Here is a 21,057-nt window from a genome sequence, read left to right as displayed (position 1 = left end):
AAGGCAGACGATCCCCCCAAAATTATATCCTCTCCACGCTCCAGTCAAATTACACGCGATCCTCTCACCCCAGAGCTCATGGCTGAGCGGTACCTGAGTGAAATTGGAGTGCGAGAGAAGGCCGAAGCTCCCCAATTTTTTTAAAACCCGCTCCACTCTCCAGCCAAATTACTCACGCTCCACTCACATCCTCTGGTTGCTACGCAGTAGCCAATCAGCAGAGCTTGTGACTTCAAGCTCCAGACCGGACACTGAGGGACTGGTTTATTCACATCTGTGCCAAGAATGTTAAAGTGACAAGGAGAGGAACACACTTTAGAACAGTGTTGTATTACTCAAGTCCCGATTTTCATGACTTTTAACTCGACTTGTACTCGACCATTGAGGACTCGCACTCGCCATCTAGACCATTAGTGACTCGGACTGACTTTCTCGACCATTAGTGACTCGGACTGGCCCCCTGTGACTTGTATTTGCACTTGGACTGGATAGGCTACTATGATGAGCAGAATATTAGCAGCGCTGGATGAGCAGAGTAGCGAGGGTTCTGTTCTCTAGCAGTGGGAAGGATCCAACACACCCGGCACACACAGCCTACATTAGCTGGTGAGTTGTGGAGGAGCAAGCGATGAGTGTGGGCAGGCTCCGCTCCGGCTCAGCCTCCGATCATAGGCTACACATCGCACAAGCCACTCTCTTGCTTCCCCGTAACCACCAGTCACCAGCCTGCTATTTAGCTTTGCCTGGTTAAGAAACAGAAACTTCTTCACGAAATTGAAAACAATAGTATTGAGTTTAATAGCACAACAGTGTAGCTATTTGTCTCTCGTTGTGGATAGAAAAGTAGTCTGTCTTTGAATTTTCATCTTGCTCTACCCTCCCACTTCCCCCTCCGTGCATCCCATAGTCAGGTTCTGACAAGTCTCCCTTTAGTTTTCACTCTGCAAATAACTACTTGATTACAAAAAAGTAGCTGAGAGCCCGACTTACCATTTATGTATTTAGTAAATAAGTAGTGAAACGCTATTGAGTAGAATTTGTGGTAGTGATGAATAATATTTAGGGCTACCGAGTGGCGCAGTCGACTAAGGCACTGCATCTCAGTTCTATAGGCGTCACTACAGACCCTGGTTCGATCCCGGGCTGTATCACAACCGGCTGTGATCGGGAGTCCCATAGGGCGGTGCACAATTGGCCCAGCGTCGTCCGGGTTAGGGGAGGGTTTGGCCGGGGTAGGCTGTCATTGTAAAATAAGAATTTGTTCTTAACTGTATATACAGTTTTTTAAATGAGGGAGTGGGAGTGGCGCCATTTGGTGGTGACTAGAAACAATTGCATGATAAGACCTATTATAAATTGATGGACTCGTGACTCCAACTTGGACTCGACTCGTACTTCAGCCATAGGGACTCGACTTGTACTCGAGCACAGGGGCTTGGAACTCGACTTGAGATTTAGTGACTCTGATACGACATTGCTTTACGATATCAAGTTTCACCTATGCTAGCTGCACTAAAGCACTCTGGTTTGAAGGTACAGATCCCCTAATGCTAACCTTAACCATCAGTGGGGGAAATGCTAAACTGACCCAGGATCCTAACTAGGGCCAAACCCTATACCGACTAAACCACACCTAGACCCACTAAACCACACCCACTAAACCACACCTACAGTGCATTCGGAAAGTATTCAGACCTCTTAACTTTTTTCACATTTTGTTACGTTACAGCCTTATTCTAAAATGGATGACATAGTTTTTCCCCCTCAACAATACCCCTTAATGACAAAGCAAAAACAGGTTTTTAGAAATGTTTGCAAATGTATAAAAAAAAACGGAAATATCACATTTACATAAGTATTCAGTCCCTTTAATCAGCACTTTGTTGAAGCACCTTTGGCAGCGATTACAGTCTAGAGTCTTCTTGGGTATGACACTACAAACTTGGCTTACCTGTATTTGAGGAGTTTCTCCCATTCTTCTCTGCAGATCCTCTCAAGCTCTGTCAGGTTGGATGGGGAGCGTCGCTGTACAGCTATTTTCAGGTCTTTCCAGAGATGTTCAAGTCTGGGCTCTGGCTGGGCCACTCAAGGACATTCAGAGACTTGTCCTGAAGCCATTGCTGTGTTGTCTTGGCTGTCTTGGCTGCTGTGATCGTTGTCCTGTTGGAAGGTGAACCGCCCCAGTCTGAGGTCCTGAGCGCTCTGGAGAAGGTTTTCATCAAGGATCTCTCAGTACTTTGCTCCGTTCATCTTTCCCTCAATTATGGACTAGTCTCCCACTCCCAAGTGGGCTGTCATGTTCCTTTTACCGAGGAGTGGCTTCCGTCTGGCCACTCTACCACGATGGGCTGATTGGTGGAGTGCTGCAGGGATGGTTGTCCTTCTGGAAGGTTCTCCAATCTCCACAGAGGAACTCTGGAGCTCTGTCAGAGTGACCATCGGGTTCTTGGTCACCTCCCTGACCAAGGCCTTTTTCCCCCGATTGCTCAGTTTGACCAGGCGGCCAGCTCTAGGAAGAGTCTTGGTGGTTCCAAACTTCTTACATTTAAGAATGATGGAGGCCACTGTGTTCTTGGGGACCTTCAATGCTGCAGACATTTTTTGGTACCCTTCCCCAGATCTGTGCCTCACAATCCTGTCTCTGAGCTCTACGGACAATTCCTTCAACCTCATTGCTTGTTTTTTTCTCTGACATGCACTGTTAACTGTGGGACCTTATATAGACAGGTCTGTGCCTTTCCAAATCATGTCCAATCAACTGAATTTACCACAGGTGGACTCCAATCAAGTTGTAGAAACATCTCAGGGATGATCAATGGAAACAGGATGTCTCATAGCGAAGAGTCTGAATACTTTTTTGTATTGCTGTTTTATATTTGTAATAAATTAGCAACATTTCTTCATTTTTTTTGTGATTTTTGAAAAAATGGCTGTAACGTAACAGAATGTGGAAAACTGGAAGGGGTCTGAATACTTTCCAAATGCACTGTATACCCTCTAAAGCACACCTGTACCCTCTAAAGCACACCTGTACCCGATTTTTACCTTCGTGTTGATGTGGGTAAATACTGTGTTTTCCCAGGCTCCTCCCGGAAGGAGATCACAGAGCATTGGGAGTGGCTGGAGACCAACCTGCTCCAGACGCTCTCCATTTTTGACAACAACGAAGATATCACCACCTTCGTCAAGGGGAAGATCTCGGTAGGCACTGCTGCCACAAAGTATAGTTCAACCTCATAGAATTAGAACAAATTAGAATTCAATGATCATACCCTGTTATGTCCTAGCTAATTGTTGCTCCTTCGTAAGCTACTGACTCAGTTCCTCCACTAAATGCAGATCTATGCATCATTGTCACTTTAATCTAAACTAGAGGCCTTTACAGGTCCAAAAAGTTGGACCCGTTCCAAAATTATACTGGGTCATTTTCAACCGCACCCATACGTACATTTTCTATAATATAGAGATCCATTCCGAATTGATCCGTCGACAACTAGACCCGTTCTGGATAGACCTGGTCCAGTCCCGGTCCGATCCTAGTGAGGGAAGCAGCAGAAAAGTAGATTTTTAGCTACTTTAATAACTGGAGCTGATAAAGCGCAAGGGAGAGATGGTAGACATAGGTAACGCTCTAGTAGTGGCCGTGCTGTGTGTGTAGGCTGCTGTGAGTGTGAGCGAGTGACACAGCAACAGGGAGGGAGGGAGAGACAGCATCCAACCAAGCCGACTTTCCCTACAGTAGACTAAAAGCTGCCATAGCTAGATTATTTATCATCCAAAATGATTACGTGTAGTACCTCCTCTTGACTGCCTCAAACCGGGAGAAGCTAGTTAAGCTATCCATGTAGGCTAATTGAGGCTGCATGTGCTTTCTTGTTCTACACAGTTACAAACAAAAACAACAACCCATACATTTTAATTCAAACTTCCATTGATCAGATATCTCCTAACATTTGCCATACATGGAGGCTCTGACTGTAGCCTATTGCTGCTTTGATGACTTATGATTGGCCAACAACAAGCTACACGTGCCACTCGTGAAAAACAAGAGCAGCAGCATAAATGATACAATTTCTCTCTGTCTATATATATTGTAACAGAACCTAACTCCCTCCTCTACTCTTTCTATCTAGGGCATCATTGCCGAGGAGAACAAGAGCAAGGCTGCCCTGGAGGATGAGGACTCTGGCAAGTTCCGTGAGGCTGAGCTGAAGATGAGGAAGCTGTTTGGCATGCCCGGCGAGGAGAAGCTGGTCAACTACTACTCCTGTAGCTACTGGAAGGGCCGTGTGCCCCGGCAGGGCTGGGTCTACCTCAGCGTCAACCACCTCTGCTTCTACTCTCTCCTCCTGGGGAAAGAAGGTGGGTGTGGAGCAGGGTTTCCGTTAGTTGTAAATGCCGGGTAAAAAAAAGATTTAAAAAAAATATATATCAAATGTATTTATATAGCCTTTCTTGCTGTACAGAAACCCAGCCTAAAACCCCAAACAGCAAGCAATGCAGGTGTAGAAGCACGGTGGCTAGGAAAAACTCCCTAGAAAGGCCAAAACCTAGGAAGAAACCTAGAGAGGAACCAGGCTATGAGGGGTGGCCAGTCCTCTTCTGGCTGTGCCGGGTGGAGATTATAACAGAACATGGCCAAGATGTTCAAATGTTCATAAATGACCAGCATGGTCAAATAATAATAATCACAGTAGTTGTCGAGGGTGCAGCAAGTCAGCACCTCAGGAGTAAATGTCAGTTGGCTTTTCATAGCCGATCATTGAGAGTATCTCTACCGCTCCTGCTGTCTCTAGAGAGTTGAAAACAGCAGGTCTGGAACAGGTCATGGTTCCATAGCCACAGGCAGAACAGTTGAAACTGGAGCAGCAGCACGGCCAGGTGGACTGGGGACAGCAAGGAGTCATCATGCCAGGTAGTCCTGAGGCATGGTCCTATGGCTCAGGTCCTCCGAGAGAGAGAATTAGAGAGAGCATACTTAAATTCACACAGGACACCGGATAAGACAGGAGAAATACTCCAGATATGACAGACTGACCCTAGCCCCCCGACACAAACTACTGCAGCATAAATACTGGAGGCTGAGACAGGAGGGGTCAGGAGACACTGTGGCCCCATCCGATGATACCCCCGGACAGGGCCAAACAGGCAGGATATAACCCCACCCACTTTGCCAAAGCACAGCCCCCACACCACTAGAGTGATATCTTCAACCACCAACTTACCATCCTGAGACAAGGCCGAGTATAGCCCACAAAGATCTCCGCCACGGCACAACCCAAGGGGGGGCGCCAACCCAGACAGGAAGACCACGTCAGCGACTCAACCCACTCAAGTGACGCACCCCTCCTAGGGACGACATGGAAGAGCACCAGTAAGCCAGTGACTCAGCCCCTGTAATAGGGTGAGAGGCAGAGAATCCCAGTGGAGAGAGGGGAACCGGCCAGGCAGAGACAGCAAGGTTGGTTCGTTGATCCAGTGCCTTTCCGTTCACCTTCACACTCCTGGGCCAGACTACACTCAATCATAGGACCTACTGAAGAGATGAGTCTTCAATAAAGACTTAAAGGTTGAGACCGAGTCTGCGTCTCACATGGGTAGGCAGACCATTCCATAAAAATGGAGCTCTATAGGAGAAAGCCCTGCCTCCAGCTGTTTGCTTAGAAATTCTAGGGACAATTAGGAGGCCTGCGTCTTGTGACCGTAGCGTACGTGTAGGTATGTACGGCAGGACCAAATCGGAAAGATGGGTAGGAGCAAGCCCATGTAATGCTTTGTAGGTTAGCAGTAAAACCTTGAAATAAGCCCTTGTCTTAACAGGAAGCCAGTGTAGGGAGGCTAGCACTGGAGTAATATGATCAACATTTTTTTTTATATACACACACACACGAATAGACTGACGAGTTTCAGAAGAAAGTTCTTTGTTTGTGGCCATTTTGAGCCTGTAATCGAACCCACAAATGCTGATGCTCCAGTTACTCAACTAGTCTAAAGAAGGCCAGTTTTTTATTTCTTCTTTAATCAGAACAACAGTTTTCAGCTGCGCTTACATAATTGCAAAAGGGTTTTCTAATGATCAATTAGCCTTTTAAAATGATAAACTTGGATTAGCTTACACAACGTTCCATTGGAACACAGGAGTGATGGTTGCTGATAACGGCCTCTGTACGCGTATGTAGATATTCCATAAAAAATCTGCCATTTCCAGCTACAATAGTCATTTACAACATTAACAATGTCTACACTGTATTTCTGATCAATTTGATGTTATTTTAATGGACAAAACATTTACTTTTCATTCAAAAACAAGGACATTTCTAATTAACCCCAAACGTGTATGTGTAATATGTGTGTGTTAAAATTGTTGCCAGCCAAATTATCAACAACAAAAAAATCCATTGCTAAATAATGCTTTGTATTAATTGGTGGAAATACCAGATGATGTGCTCCAACTTCATAGGCAAATATACTTCGTAGGATAATAAATCCTTAAGCTGCTTGGAAATTAGTGTTGGGTGTGCCTTAATAAAAAATTTACTCGGGCAAAAGATGCAAGGTCCTCATAAGGGACTTCAGCCAGGTCTACCCTGACTGGGCAACATTTGTGAAGATTGTGTTGATTATACCTGTTTCCAGTGTGCCGGCCAAGAGGGGGTTCTTTCTCCAAAACAGAGTATAGACAGCCTGTAAATTATAGGCAAATTGTGTTCATCAGGCCCGTTACTAGCAGTTCTACCTCAGCCATAGGCAAGATCAACATATGCCGCCCATGTCATGTATAGTATTAAGATTTGGAATGGATTGATAGAGTACAGTAATGATGTGTATCATGCACAATTGGTGCATTTCAGTTCAGCTTATTCAGTAGCACTTGGAAATGAAACATCATTGCCAACTTTTCACATCGGACTGTTACAATGTTGCAATCACTAGGCAGCCAACTGCCTATAGTAGGAAACCGAGTTGTTATCAATGCTATATCGCAGCGGGAGTTGGGTGGGCCGGGCCAGTTATGGCAAGAAGAGATCCAGCTTTTGTCAAATGTAGCTAACCATTTTCTTAAGCTAATTTTCCTAACCTGAATGTTAATTCTCCTGACCTGCTACGAAAAGTCAAATCTGACTGCTGGATCCCTTCTAGCCATGACCGGCCCTGGTGTTCGTAAACAGCCATGTTTTATTTATTAGGTCTAATTAAAATGTTCATGCCTAGGCTAAATTAAATTAGAGAAGCCTAGATTGTATTTGAAAACAGCTGTGTTTTTATTAATTAAAATTGTCATACAAATAGCCTATAGGACATGTTGTTTGCAAATGTATTATTATGTAGGCATCTAAGCAAAACATTATTATTATTTTATGATTTATTGCAGGGAAGAAGAAGCAACAGGCAATGTTTTGCTTTTCAATAAAACCTGTCATGTTGGTATAAGAACATTACAGGCTAATTTCTATGCTGTTAAGATGAATTACAATAATGTAAATGTGATTTTGAGCACTGTGGGTGTACGCCCTAATGCGTTACACACCCAATGCATATGGATGTCTGGTAAATTAAAATCTTAACGGAAACCCTGGTGTGTGCATGCATGTGTGTCTGAGAATGAAGCAATGCACTGTATGTGGGCAGTGATCTCTGATTCCAGAAAAAGAGAATGAAGCTTAGAGTGTGTGTTAGCGTGTATGTTGAGGAATGTGATTGACTCATAGTGAATAGCCCCACTTCAATGTTGCAGCACCAACCCACAACACAATTCTGTACTAATTCAATCCTCTAAGATAGCATTCTATGAAATCTACCTCTCTTTCTTCCTCCTACTGTTTCTGCCCCTCTACTGAACACCTTCTATCTCTCCCTGCTCCCTGCCCCCAAGGACTCCTTCCTTTGCTCTCTCTCGCTCTCTTCTCTTCCTGCCTCTCTCTCTCTTTTTCTATGCTGTATCTCCCTCTGTCTCTCACCCTATTGTCTGGGCAAAGTAAAATATTTCTGTGAAAGCGTCTGCTAAATGATCTCCCCCACTCTCCTTATAGTGACCCTGGTGGTGCAGTGGACGGAGGTCACCCGCCTGGAGAAGAACGCCACGCTGCTGTTCCCGGAGAGTGTGCGGGTGAGCACGCGGCACACGGAGCACTACTTCTCCATGTTCCTCAACGTTAACGACACCTTCAAGCTCATGGAGCAGCTGGCCACCATCGCCATGCGCCAGCTGCTGGACAACGAGGGCTTCGCCGCCGACCACTCGCTGCCCAAGGCCTGCAAGACGCTCAAGAATGTCTCGGCACTGAAGAGGTAGGAGGGTTCAAGAGTAAGGAATGTCCTGTTTTTTCTGACCATTAAAAAATTTGGTATTTCAAACAACTGTTTTCACTGAAATGAAGTGGTACTTACAAGAACGTGTCTTTTAACTCTATAGAGAACAGGTGTAGACAATTCAGGTCCCAACACACCTGATTTAGCTAATAAAGGTCCTCAATGTAGTGGTTCGTTTCTGTATCTCACCAATACATCACTTTTGGGGGTATAGTTCTAGACAGTATTCATATTTTTAGTGTGTATATATTTACTGTATCTGTAGTTTTTCTTCATTTTGCTAATTTACTCTCTTCCACTCACTACTGGATGTCAACTACAGGGACCTGGACGCACGGGCCAAGAACGAACGTTACCGGGCGCTGTTCCGCCTGACCCAGGACGAGCGCCTGGACGGACACACAGACTGCACGCTGTGGACTCCCTTTGCCAAGATGCACATTGTGGGCCAGCTGTTTGTCTCCAACAACTACATCTGCTTCTGCAGCCGTGAGGAGGACCTCTGTCAGCTCATCATCCCCCTCAGAGAGGTGCCTACACACACAACCCAACGCAAAGCACGAGCCCTCTCTTTCTTTTGTTTCCTGCCTCCTTTCTTTCTCTTTCCCCCTCTTTTCCATATATCCTGCATCCCTCTTTCCTATTCTCTCATTTTAATTTTCACTCTCACTTTCTTACCCTGTATCTGTCTTTCTGTTTTTCATGGGGGACGTAACATACCCTCATTGTGGGATGTGCCTAATGTTCTTAAAGTTGTACATTAGTTATCTTTCCTTCGCTCTCTTGCTCTCTTCCCCTCCCTCTCTCACCCCCCCCTATGTTTATCTCTCCTTCTCTCTCCTCCTTCCACCTCATCTTTCTCTTCTACCCTTCTCTGTCTCTCCTCCCTTCCCTCCATCCTGCTCTCTAGGTGTCCATTGTGGAGAAGGCAGACAGCAGCAGCGTCTTGCCCTGTCCCGTGTCCATCAGCACCAAGAACAAGATGACCTTCCTCTTCGCCAACCTCAAGGACCGCGACTTCCTGGTTCAGCGCATCTCCGACTTCCTGCAGCGCACCCCTGAAAGTGGCCATTCGGTGAGCCAATCAGAGGGGAGGTGTGCTGTTTGGGTCTACCCTTTGAGCTAGGCTTGGGCTAGGCTTGTCGTAGCAATTTCCTGTATTACTAAATGAGGAGAGTTACAAACCACACACCAGTCAGAGTACTTAAATTTCATCTTTAATAATATGAGCTTCACCATTGCCCTGTGACTCTCAGATAAATTCAGTGTCTATAATGAATTCTGAGAGTCCCTATAAAAGAATACCAAGATCTTTTATAGCCAAGATACACCCCCCTAGTCGACATGACAAACCACAGATAATAGGAACTCTTCACAAAAGGCCTTTTACTTGAGAAAGGAGTATCCCATAGCCAGATAGCATTAGCTATAAATTATCGTTCAGTTTGGTCTCTAAGACGAGGTTCTAATCTCGTTCCTGGTACTTCATAGTACAAAAACATTACCTCACTATCTGGAATGCTCTTTAGGCTTTATTGGCCAAAGACATCGTAAATCTCCTCTGTCAGTGCTATCTCATAGAGGCCCATCCTCAGTGGAACACTGAACACACAATAGTCGACAGATTCTATTCTGTCGAATAAAACAACCATTCTAATGCAATACAAAGATTATAATATAATCCTTCAAGCACTATAACATAATCTCGCAATTTTCCACGACAGGCTTTACCTTCATGCCAACTTTGTGCCATACCGGGATGTTTGGTAATGCACAAGGGGCGCTGTTTTCAAACCCAATGCTAACAAGTACATGTTAAAGCCCATAGAGAATGCTACCTAAATGCTAATGAGCACATACCTAAACTATACAAGTAACCAAAAAATGCTACTCAGTTTGCTGCACGCACAAAACAAATATTAGCCAGCAAGGTTCTTGGTCCAGGAGAGGATTTTCTGCTGTTACCAAATGAATGCTTGATTTTGCAAGAATAGATAGTTACTAAACTAGCTACTAAATTAGCAAACCATATGTACAACTGCAGAGCATTTAGCACATGTTAGACGGTTAATTGAATAGTTATAAGATATCTAGCTGGCAAACATTTAGTTGTGAGTTCCATACTGTAACTAGATCACCTGGCGTGTGCTGCACAACAGTGAGTGACTCAAAAAGCTCCGGTCTCTTGTTGTGTGCTTGTAAACAAACACCGCGTGACTGGGGACTACCGTAACCTTCATAATAATGTGACAGGTGACACGAAGAACGCAATGTTTTTTATCTCCTAACCTATTGCACAAGTTGACTGCAGGTATTTACTTAAAACCTCTCTCGGGTACGTGAGACGGTAGCGTCCCACCTGACCAACATCCAGTGAAATTGCAGAGCGCCAAATTCAAAAACAGAAATACTGATTATAAAAATTCAGAAAACATACAACTGTTAAACATAGGTTTAAAGATGAACTTCTTGTGAATCCAACCACGGTGTCAGATTTCAAAAAGGCTTTACGGCGAAAGCATACCATGCGATTATCTGAGAACAGCGCCCAGCAGACAAATCATTACAAACAGTAACCAGCCAAGTAGAAGAGTTACGCAAGTCAGAAATAGAGATAAAATGAATCACTTACTTTTGATGATCTTCATATGGTTGCACTCAGAAGATATTAATTTACTCAATAAATGTTTGTTTTGTTCGATAAAGTCTCTTAATATCCAAAAACCTCAGTTTTGTTCGCACGTTGTCTTCAGTAATCCACAGGCTCAAACGCAGTCACAACAGGCAGACAAAAAAATCAAAATTTTATCCGTAAAGTTCACAGAAACATGTCAAACAATGTTTTATATTCAATCCTCAGGTTGTTTTTAGCCTAAATAATCGATAATATTTCAACCGGACCATAACGTCGTCAATATAAAAGGTAAACAAGAAAGGCGCGCTCTCGGGATTGCTCATGAAAAAGCTCTGTGACACTTTAGGGTCCAGTCATTCAGACTGGTCTTACTCCCTCATTTTTCAGAATACAAGCCTGAAACAATTTTTAAAGACTGTTGACATCTAGTGGAAGGCATAGGAACTGCAATTTGAGTCATAAGTCAATGGATACTGTAATGGCATTGAATAGAAAAGGATACTGTAATGGTATTGAATAGAAAACTACAAGAAGTAAAAAAAATCCTACTTCCTGGATGGATTTTTCTCAGGTTTTCGCCTGCCAAATCAGTTCTGTTATACTCACAGACATTATTTTAACACTTATGGAAACTTAAGAGTGTTTTCTATCCAAATCTACCAATTATATGCATATTCTAGCTTCTGGGCCTGAGTAGCAGGCAGTTTACTTTGGGCACGCTTTTCATCCGGAGGTGAAAATAGTGCCCCCTACCCTAGAGAAGTTAAAAAGTAGCTACAAATATTCACATTTATTGAAAAACTTCAAAGAAATAGTTTCAACGGTATTGATGTTATTTAAAAACCATCCTGTGTCTTTTTCCAAATACCCCGGTATATGTTATAAACAGTATACCGCCCAAGCCAACTTTGAACTGTCAGTCACGTTCTGTCGTGAACGAGATCGCAATTGTGATGGATAATAGGGCTTTTTGATGTATACAGTGATTTTTATGCTACTTTCTACATAACAATAATATGCTGTAATCACTCATTTGTGTTCATACTTTTGGCAGAATGATTTCTCTGAATGCATTAGTTGGTTACACATATCAAAATATCCTTATATTCTTTCTCTCCTAACACCCCTTTAAATCCCCGATCTCCTCCTTCTCCCCAGGGTTCTCCCAGCCCTAGTACCACCCCTCTCTCCTCCAGCCTCCCCACACCCACTGGTGCAGCAGGGGAACCGTCCCAGAGGCGCCACTACAGCCCCAGCCTGCCAACAGCCACTCAGGGCCTGCTCCACATCTACCAGAAGGACACCCCAGAGGAACACGGACCCAAAGCTGTGAGTTCAACCCCACTCCCAGACCCACGTCAATGGCTTGGACTGTCTTATGCTCTTAGAATATCCTACACACTTTCTATAGGGTTTTATTACTTCAGTGTGGTCATCATCTGTTTTTAAGCTGAAGTGATCCTTTCTAAACAGTATTTTATTGTCCCTACCTAATGATGTAGATAGTTGGATGCTTAGAGTGTAGGCTAATGTATGCTGTGTCTATGGTTCTGGTCCTCAGGGTTAACATTACACTAGAGGAAATACTATCTTAACCAAATGTGTGCATAGGCAAGCTTGAAGGCCACCATCTGTTCATTCATCTAGCTCAGCTATCTAGCTCAGCTTACCCAAATGCAAGGGATTGTTGGATCACTGACTCTTAGTAGTACGTCTTTGTTTGCTTTTCTCATGGTGCCAAAGGAGCACTGACTCCTATACTGACTCCCCCCCCCCCCCCCTTTCTTTCTCCTCCTCCTCAGAAGGAGAAGATGAAGGAGGAGTCGTGGAACATCCACTTCCTTGAGTTTGGCAGGGGTGTGTGTATGTACCGTACCTCCAAGACCAGAGAGCTGGTGCTCAATGGGATCCCTGAGAGCCTCCGAGGGGAGCTGTGGCTGCTCTTCTCAGGTTGACATTTGTTTGTACCATATGACCTCTAGTTTGTACCATAATAGTTCATTGGTGATGTGGACACCAAGGAACTTGAAACTCTCGACCCGCTCCACCACAATAATTGCACTCAATGTTTCTTAACTTGTGCTGAATCTGATGAAAGTTATTCTCAACTTCTGCTTTGGCTGTGCAGAGTCTAGGTCTACATATGAGCCTCTAGCTTTAACTACTAGGCCACTTGAACTGTAGCAGACACACCATGTCTTTGGGATGTTTTTAGCAGCACCTCAGTGGGGTTTCAAACCACCAACCACAACCACAAGTAGTGTCATTGCAGAGGAACTTCTCCTCAAATGGTTTCTGTTCTTCTCTGTGGGTTAAAGTTTAGATGGCCCTAGCAGACTGTACTTTGCCCTATATAAAGGTAACAGAATTGTAGATTGTTAAGATAAAGTAGATAATTTACCAAATATAAACGAATACACTGACTCAATATATGCCATATATGGTTTCTTCAAACACAATGATTTTGAATGGCAGAGTTTGAAAGTTAAATAGAGCGTAGAGATAAATAGTTTTTATGAGCAATAAGAGGACATCTATGTTTATATGTGAGTGCTCAAAAGTTATAGAGCTGCACCATCGAGAGCATCCTGACTGGTTGCATCACTGCCTGGTATGGCAACTGCTTGGCCTCCGACCGCAAGGCACTACAGAGGGTAGTGCCAACGGCCCAGTACATCACTGGGGCCAAGCTTCCTGCCATCCAGGACCTCTATACCAGGCAGTGTCAGAGGAAGGCCCTAAAAATTGACTCCAGCCACTCTAGTCATAGACTGATATCTGCTACTGCACGGCAAGTGGTACCGGAGCGCCAAGTCTAGGTCCAAAAGGCTTCTTAACTTCTCTAGGATAGGGGGCAGCATTTTCACTTTTGGATAAATAGCGTGCCCAATTTCAACTTCCTTCTACTCATCCCCAGAATATAAGATATGCATAGTATTAGTAGATTTGGATAGAAAACACTCTGAAGTTTCTAAAACTGTTTGAATCATGTCTGTGAGTATAACAGAACTTATGTAGCAGGCAAAACCCTGAGGACTAACCATTCAGATATATCTTTTTTTGAGGTCCCTGTCTGTTCAATTAGGTTTCATTGGGATACTAGATTTCTAAGGTACTTGTTTGCAGTTCCTACCGCTTCCACTGGATGTCACCAGTCTTTGGAAATTGGTTGAGGTTATTCCTTTGTGCAATGAAGAAGTACAGCCATCTTGAATCAGTGTAACGTTTTGTGTACTGTTTGAGAGTTGCGCAAGACTAGAAAAGTAGCGTTAGTTTGTTGTTCTCCTGTATTGAAAACAGATAGACCCGTCTTCAATTTGATCGATTATTAACGTTTAAAAATCCCTAAAGTTATATTACAAAAGTAGTTTGAAATGTTTTGGCAAAGTTTACACGTAACTTTTGAGATATTTTGTAGTGATGTAGCAAATTGGAAGCTGTTTTTTTCTGGATTAAACGCGCCAAATAAATGGACATTTTGGATATATATAGACAGAATTAATTGAACAAAAGGACCGTTTGTGATGTTTATGGGACATATTGGAGTGCCAACAAAAGAAGCTCGTCAAAGGTAAGGCATGATTTATATTTTATTTCTGCGTTTTGTGTTGCGCCTGCAGGGTTGAAATATGCTACACTCTCTTTGTTTACTGTTGTGCTATCAGATAATAGCATCTTATGCTTTCGCCGAAAGGCCTTTTTGAAATCTGACATGTTGGCTGGATTCACAACGAGTGTAGCTTTAATTTGGTATCTTACATGTGTGATTTAATGAAAGTTTGATTTTTATATCATTTTATTTGAATTTGTCGCTCTGCATTCCCCCCCCCCCCCCTATTTTACCCTGCTGCTACTCTGTTTATTATCTATGCATAGTCACTTTAATAACTCTACCTACATGTACATATCTCAATTCCCTCGACTAACCTGTGCCCGCGCACATTGACTCTGTACCGGTACCCACTGTATATAGTTTTGCTACAGTTATTTTACTGCTTCTCATGAATGTTTTTATTTTTTACTTATCAATTTTTATTTATTTAACACTTGTTTTCCTTAAAACTGCATTGTTGGTTAAGGGCTTGTAAGTAAGCATTTCCCTGTAAGGTCTACAGGTCACAAATAAGATTTGATTTGCTAGCAGTTGTTTGTGCCTGAGTGTGAAATGAGTGTGGGTGTCTAGTCTTTCAGGGAGGATATAATCAAATCAAATTGTATTTGTCACATGGGCCGAATACAACAGACCTTTACAGTGACATGCTTACTTACAAGCCCTTAACCAACGATGCAGTTTTAAGAAAAAAGTAAGAGATAAGAAAAACAAATAATTAAAGAGCAGCAGTGAATAACAATAGCGGGGCTATATACAGGGGGTACCGGTACAGAGTCAAAGTGTCAATGTGCGGGGGCACCGGTGTTGAGGTAATTGAGATAATTATGTACATGCAGTTAGGGTTGTTTAAGTGGCTATGCATAGATAATAACAGAGTAGTAGCAGCGGGGGGGGGCAAATAGACTGGGTAGCCATTGGATTAGCTGTTCAGGAGTCTTATGGCTTGGGGGTAGAAGCTGTGGACCTAGACTTGGCGCTCCGGTACCGCTTGCCGTGCGGTAGCAGAGAGATCAGTCTATGACTAGGGTGGCTGGAGTCTTTGACGATTTTTAGGGTCCTAGATGGCAGGAAGCTTGGCCCCGGTGATGTACTGGGCCGTACGCACTACCCAAGGAACTTGAAACTCTCAACCTGCTCCACTACAGTCCCGTCGATGAGAATGGGGGCGTGCTCGGTCCTCCTTTTCCTGTAGTCCACAATCATCTCCTTTGTCTTGATCACGTTGAGGGAGAGGTTGTTGTCCTTGCACAACATGGTCAGGTCTCTGACCTCCTCCCTATAGGCTCATCGTTGTCAGTGATCAGGCCTACGACTGTTGTGACATCAGCAAACTTAATGATGATGTTGGAGTTGTGCCTGGCCGTGCAGTCATGCGTTAACAAGGAGTACAGGAGGGGACTGAGCACGCACCCCTGAGGGGCCCCCGTGTTGAGGATCAGCGTGGTGGATGTGTTGTTACCTACCCTTATCACCTGGGGGTGGCCCGTCAGGTAGTCTAGGATCCAGTTGCAGAGGGAGTTGTTTAGTCCCAGAGTACTTAGCTTAGTGATGAGTTTTGAGGGCACTATGGTGTTGAACGCTGAGCTGTAGTCAATGAATAGCATTCTCACATAGGTGTTCCTTTTGTCCAGGTGGGAAAGGGCAGTGTGGAGTGCAATAGAGATTGCGTCATCTGTGGATCTGGTGGTGCGGTATGCAAATTGGAGTGGATCTAGGGTTTCTGGGATACTGGTGTTGATGTGAGCCATGACCAGCCTTTCAAAGCATTTCATTGCTACAGACGTAAGTGCTACGGGTCGGTAGTCATTTAGGCAGGTTACCTTAGTGTTCTTGGGCACAGGGACTATGGTCGTCTGCTTGGAACATGTTGGTATTACAGACTCAGACAGGGAAAGGTTGAAAATGTCAGTGACACTTGCCAGTTGGTCAGCGCATGCTCAGAGTACACGTCCTGGTAATCCGTCTGGCCCTGCGGCCTTGTGAATGTTGACCTGTTTAAAGGTCTTACTCACATCGGCTGTGGAGAGCGTGATCACACAGTCGTCTGGAGCAACTGATGCTCTCATGCATGTTTCAGTGTTACTTGCCTTGAAGCGAGCATAGAAGTTATTTAGGGTAGGCTGGTAGGCTCTTGTCACTGGGCAGCTCTCGGCTGTGCTTCCCTTTGTAGTCTGTAATAGTTTGCAAGCCCTGCCACATCCGACAAGTGTCGGAGCCGCTGTAGTACGATTTGATCTTAGTCCTGTATTGATGCTTTGCCTGTTTGATGGTTCGTCGGAGGGCTTCCGGGTTAGAGTCCCGCTTCTTGAAAGCGGCATCTCTACCCTTTAGCTCAGTGCGAATGTTGCCTGTAATCCATGGCTTCTGGTTGAGGTATGTACGTACAGTCAATGTGGGGATGACGTCCTCGATGCACTTATTGATAAAGCCAGTGACTGATGTGGTGTACTCCTCAATGCCATCGGAAGAATCCCGTAACATATTCCAGTCTGTGCAAGCACAACAATCGTGTAGTTTAGCATCTGCTTCATCTGACCACTTTTTTTATAGACCGAGTCACTGGTGCTTCCTGCTTTAATTTTTGCTTGTAAGCGGGACTCAGGAGGATAGAGTTATGGTCAGATTTGCCAAATGGAGGGCGAGGGAGAGCTTTGTACGCGTCTCAGTATGTGGAGTAGAGGTGGTCTAGAATTGTTTTCCCTCTGGTTGCACATTTAACATGTTGATAGAAATTCTGTAAAACTGATTTAAGTTTCCCTGCATTAAATTCACCGGCCACTAGGAGCGCCGCCTCTGGATGAGTGTTTTCCTGTTTGCTTATGGCGGAATACAGTTCATTTAGTGCGGTTTTAGTTCTAACCTCGCTCTGTGGTGGTATATAGACAGTTACGAAAATAACAGATGAAAACTCTCTGGTTAAATAGTGACGTATGTAGCTTATCATAAGATACTCCACCTCAGGCGAGCAAAACTTTGAGACTTCCTTAGATATCGTGCACCAACTTTTGTTTACATAAATGCATAGGCCCCCGCCCCGTGTCTTACCAGAGGCTGTTTTTCTCTCTTGCCGGTAGTGTATAACCCGCCAGCTCTATGTTCTTAATATCGTTGTTCACTGTGTTGCCACCATGTTAGCAAAACAGTGAACAATACTCATTGTGAATAAGTGAGTCTGTGTGTGCAAGCAAGCATTGTGTGTGTCAAGACTACATCCACATCAGAATTCGGTTGGTATCAAGGACAGCAGTCACTCCTACCTTGTGAAGGTAGTGTATGTTTCAGTCTCTCTGTTGCCGTGGTTATTAGGGAAGTGTTGTTGTTACCTAGTGGTGCGATGTCAACAAGCTGACCCCTCCCCTCCGTCTTTCTTGTCTGACTCATCTGAGATCAGCTGACTCCCTGGACTCCTGAGTCATATGGTCTAGCTAAGTAACGGTTACGAAACTGAGCCCATAAGTTGTGTTGCTATGTGGATGTGTCATACTATGTTAAAATGGTAGCACTTAATAAACGGGGCTAAATGAACAGGATTGTGTCCTGCAATGATATCTGGAGTGAGAGTTAATGACTAGTCTAAATTCTGTTTTCAGGAATCCCTTGAATTTGTGTTTTCTAGCAAATATGTAAAGGTTAACCATGTTTTTGATGGTACAACAAAGAAACTACCAGTTGTCTGAATCTGACTTTTTTTACATATATTTTTTTTTACAATGGTTAGAATCAAAAGGATCTAAACATGAAATACTTTGCCCACTGACAAACCCATATTGTCTGTGTCTGTCTTATAATCTATTGAGTTAACCACTTACCCCCATCCATCAATCAATCCATCCCCTCTCCAGGAGCTCAGAATGAGATGGACACCCACCCTGGCTACTACGCTGAGCGGGTGGAGCAGGCCATGGGCCGCTGTACCCTGGCCACGGAGGAGATTGAGAGGGACCTGCACCGCTCCATGCCTGAGCACCACGCCTTCCAGAATGAGATGGGCATCGCTGCCCTCCGCAGGGTCCTCACTGCCTATGCCTGCCGCAACCCTGGCATAGGATACTGCCAGGTATGCCGACTTGTTTTGTTTTTCTGGGGGGGGGGGGGTTGTACAGCATTTTTTTAAACTATGCAGGTGGTCAACATTGTAAGTAGCCTTGTCCACACATCAGAAACATCAAGTTTTTGTAGTGTGATGTAGCTTGATGCACAAGTACACTCCCTGGACAGGACGCTAGTCTATCGCAGGGCCACATTATCAACACTGACTTAGACTTTATATTACAATTTCTTACTTACACTACATGACCAAAAGTATGTGGACACCTGCTCGTCGAACATCTCATTACAAAATCATGGGCATTAATATGGAGTTGGTCCCCCTTTTGCTGCTATAATAGCCTCCATTCTTCTAGGAAGGCTTTCCACTAGATGTTGGAACATTGCTGCGGGGACTTCCATTCAGCTACAAGTGAGGTCGGCCACTGATGTTGGACGATTAGGCCTGGCTCGCAGTCGCCATTCCAGTTCATCCCAAAGGTGTTCGATGGGGTTGAGGTGCAGGCCAGTTCTTTCACACCGATCTCGACAAACCATTTCTGTATGGACCTCGCTTTGTGCACGGGGCATTGTCATGCTGAAACAGGAAAGGTCCTTCCCCAAACTGTTGCCACAAAGTTGGAAGCACAGAATCGTCTAGAATGTCATTGTATGCTGGAACTAAGGGGCCTAGCCCGAACCATGAAAAACAGTCCCAGACCATTATTCCTCCTCCACCAAACTTTACAGTTGGCACTATGCATTTGGGCAGGTAGCGTTCTCATGGCATCCGCCAAACACAGATTTGTCCGTCGGACTGACAGATGGTAAAGCGTGATTCATCACTCCAGAGAACGTGTTACCACTGCTACAAGGCGGCGAGCTTTACACCACTCCAGCCGATGCTTGGCATTGTGCATGGTGATCTTATGCTTGTATGCGGATGCTCGACCATGGAAACCCATTTCATGAAGCTCCCGGCAAACAGTTCTTGTGCTGATGTTGCTTCCAGAGGCATTTCGGAATTGGGCAGTGAGTGTTGCAACCGAGGACAGATGCGTTTTACGCGCTATGCGTTTCAGCACTCTGCGGTCCCGTTCTGTGAGCTTGTGTGGTCTTCCACTTCACCACTGAGCTGTTGTTGCTCCTACATGTTTCCACTTCACAAGAATGTCACAAGAATGTCTTAATAATTTGGCTTTTATTTAACTGAAATTAACCATTTGGTTCCTGATACTGGCCAATTGAGTTGAATTCTTTGAAGTAGTAGAATGTGCCCATAGCTATAATTAGAAAATACCAGGAAAATGTCATCTAAAACAAAGCGTGAATGTTTTCTTGAAACATAATCATGATATTTTAACTAGGTTCTTTGACTGTAAATGATTCTCAGGGTGACTACTCTTATCCTGGTGGCTTCTCATTGACCCATAAACTGTTTATTCATTACTGTAAAGCAGTGTTTCCTCTGGAGAATTTGTTAGCTGTGGGGGAAAGGTAATTGGGGGTGGGGGGGGTTTCGGGTCTTGGTTCTGTTGACTTAGTTCTGGTGACTTTTTAAAAGGAAAAACCTCACTGTCTAAAATATCATTTCCTCCCCCAGAAATGAGCTCAATTACGTATTGGTAAAATGATTATAGTATACAGGATGCAATTTAAGGTTGAGTGCAGCTATCTAAAGAAACACAACAGAGACCTTCTTTCTGAAATAAAAATGTTTATCTTGACAAAATTAACAGAGGAACATTTGACTGAACATGAATTAGAGCCCACTAAGTCATGTTCATTACAAAAGGAGGGCGTTGGAAATCTCTGTCCAGGTTCTGACAAAAACCTAGTTCTGACCTAGTTTACAGCTTGTCAGAGCACTTTTTTCTTCTGGGCTTTTGGAAAAATATTTGTAATTGAACTCCTTGGTGGGGGGGGTGTTGATGGAGAGCCGCATGCAGGCGGTGAGATGCTCTCCCTGCAGTCTATTCCTCAAGTCTGTTTTGACCTGCAATAACAGAAAGAATAATAAGAGAAAGGAGAGGGACAAAGAGGATCTACTTTCACATGTAAATGTTCTTCCACCCTCTTACAATTAACGGAAGACACTGGTATAGTCGGTGCGTTTGCATGCCAGCTGGTTAAGGCAGGGGTAGACTGCCCCCACTCATCAAACTGCGAGGCCAGCTTTGTCATTGCCGTCAGCTGGTCAAACCCCTGAAATACATGAAAAACAAAAATATGTACACCATTAAAGAAGAGCCAACAGAGTGGTAGTTCAACAGCAAAAAGGGTTGGTCAACACTGGCCTAAAATGTTCTCTTCAAATGATTGTCACACTCATGCCATACCTTGAATGCTCCAACTAGCACATGTTGCTTATAAGAGGGCCACTCTTGCAGCACAGCAGCCTCTGGCTCTTGCAAGAACTGCCTGGAGAAGAGGGTCAGGTTAAAGGTGTTTATCCTCTCACTAGAGAACACAG

At 44.2% G+C, this 21,057-nt stretch overlaps 1 protein-coding gene across 5 annotated transcripts in view; it reads left to right on the top strand.

The window, feature by feature from the left end:
• Positions 1–21,057, top strand: part of LOC139574430 (TBC1 domain family member 9B-like) — a 60,240-nt gene that overhangs the window by 12,356 nt on the left and 26,827 nt on the right. For 3 of the 5 annotated variants that reach the window (XM_071398989.1, XM_071398988.1, XM_071398987.1), the window contains 8 exons: positions 3,083–3,201; positions 4,134–4,362; positions 8,031–8,289; positions 8,633–8,840; positions 9,221–9,385; positions 12,104–12,274; positions 12,748–12,895; positions 18,401–18,615. In XM_071398989.1, coding sequence (XP_071255090.1) covers positions 3,083–3,201; positions 4,134–4,362; positions 8,031–8,289; positions 8,633–8,840; positions 9,221–9,385; positions 12,104–12,274; positions 12,748–12,895; positions 18,401–18,615 — 1,514 coding nt within the window. The remainder of the gene's footprint in view (positions 1–3,082; positions 3,202–4,133; positions 4,363–8,030; positions 8,290–8,632; positions 8,841–9,220; positions 9,386–12,103; positions 12,275–12,747; positions 12,896–18,400; positions 18,616–21,057) is intronic. The other 2 variants (XM_071398991.1, XM_071398990.1) reach the window with 1 other exon arrangement.

This window comes from Salvelinus alpinus, chromosome 4 (assembly GCF_045679555.1).
Source record: "Salvelinus alpinus chromosome 4, SLU_Salpinus.1, whole genome shotgun sequence".
In the NCBI taxonomy this organism is placed as follows: Eukaryota; Metazoa; Chordata; class Actinopteri; order Salmoniformes; family Salmonidae; genus Salvelinus; species Salvelinus alpinus.
The sequence above is the reverse complement of the archived record's forward strand: the minus strand, read 5'-3'. Positions and strand labels throughout refer to the sequence as shown.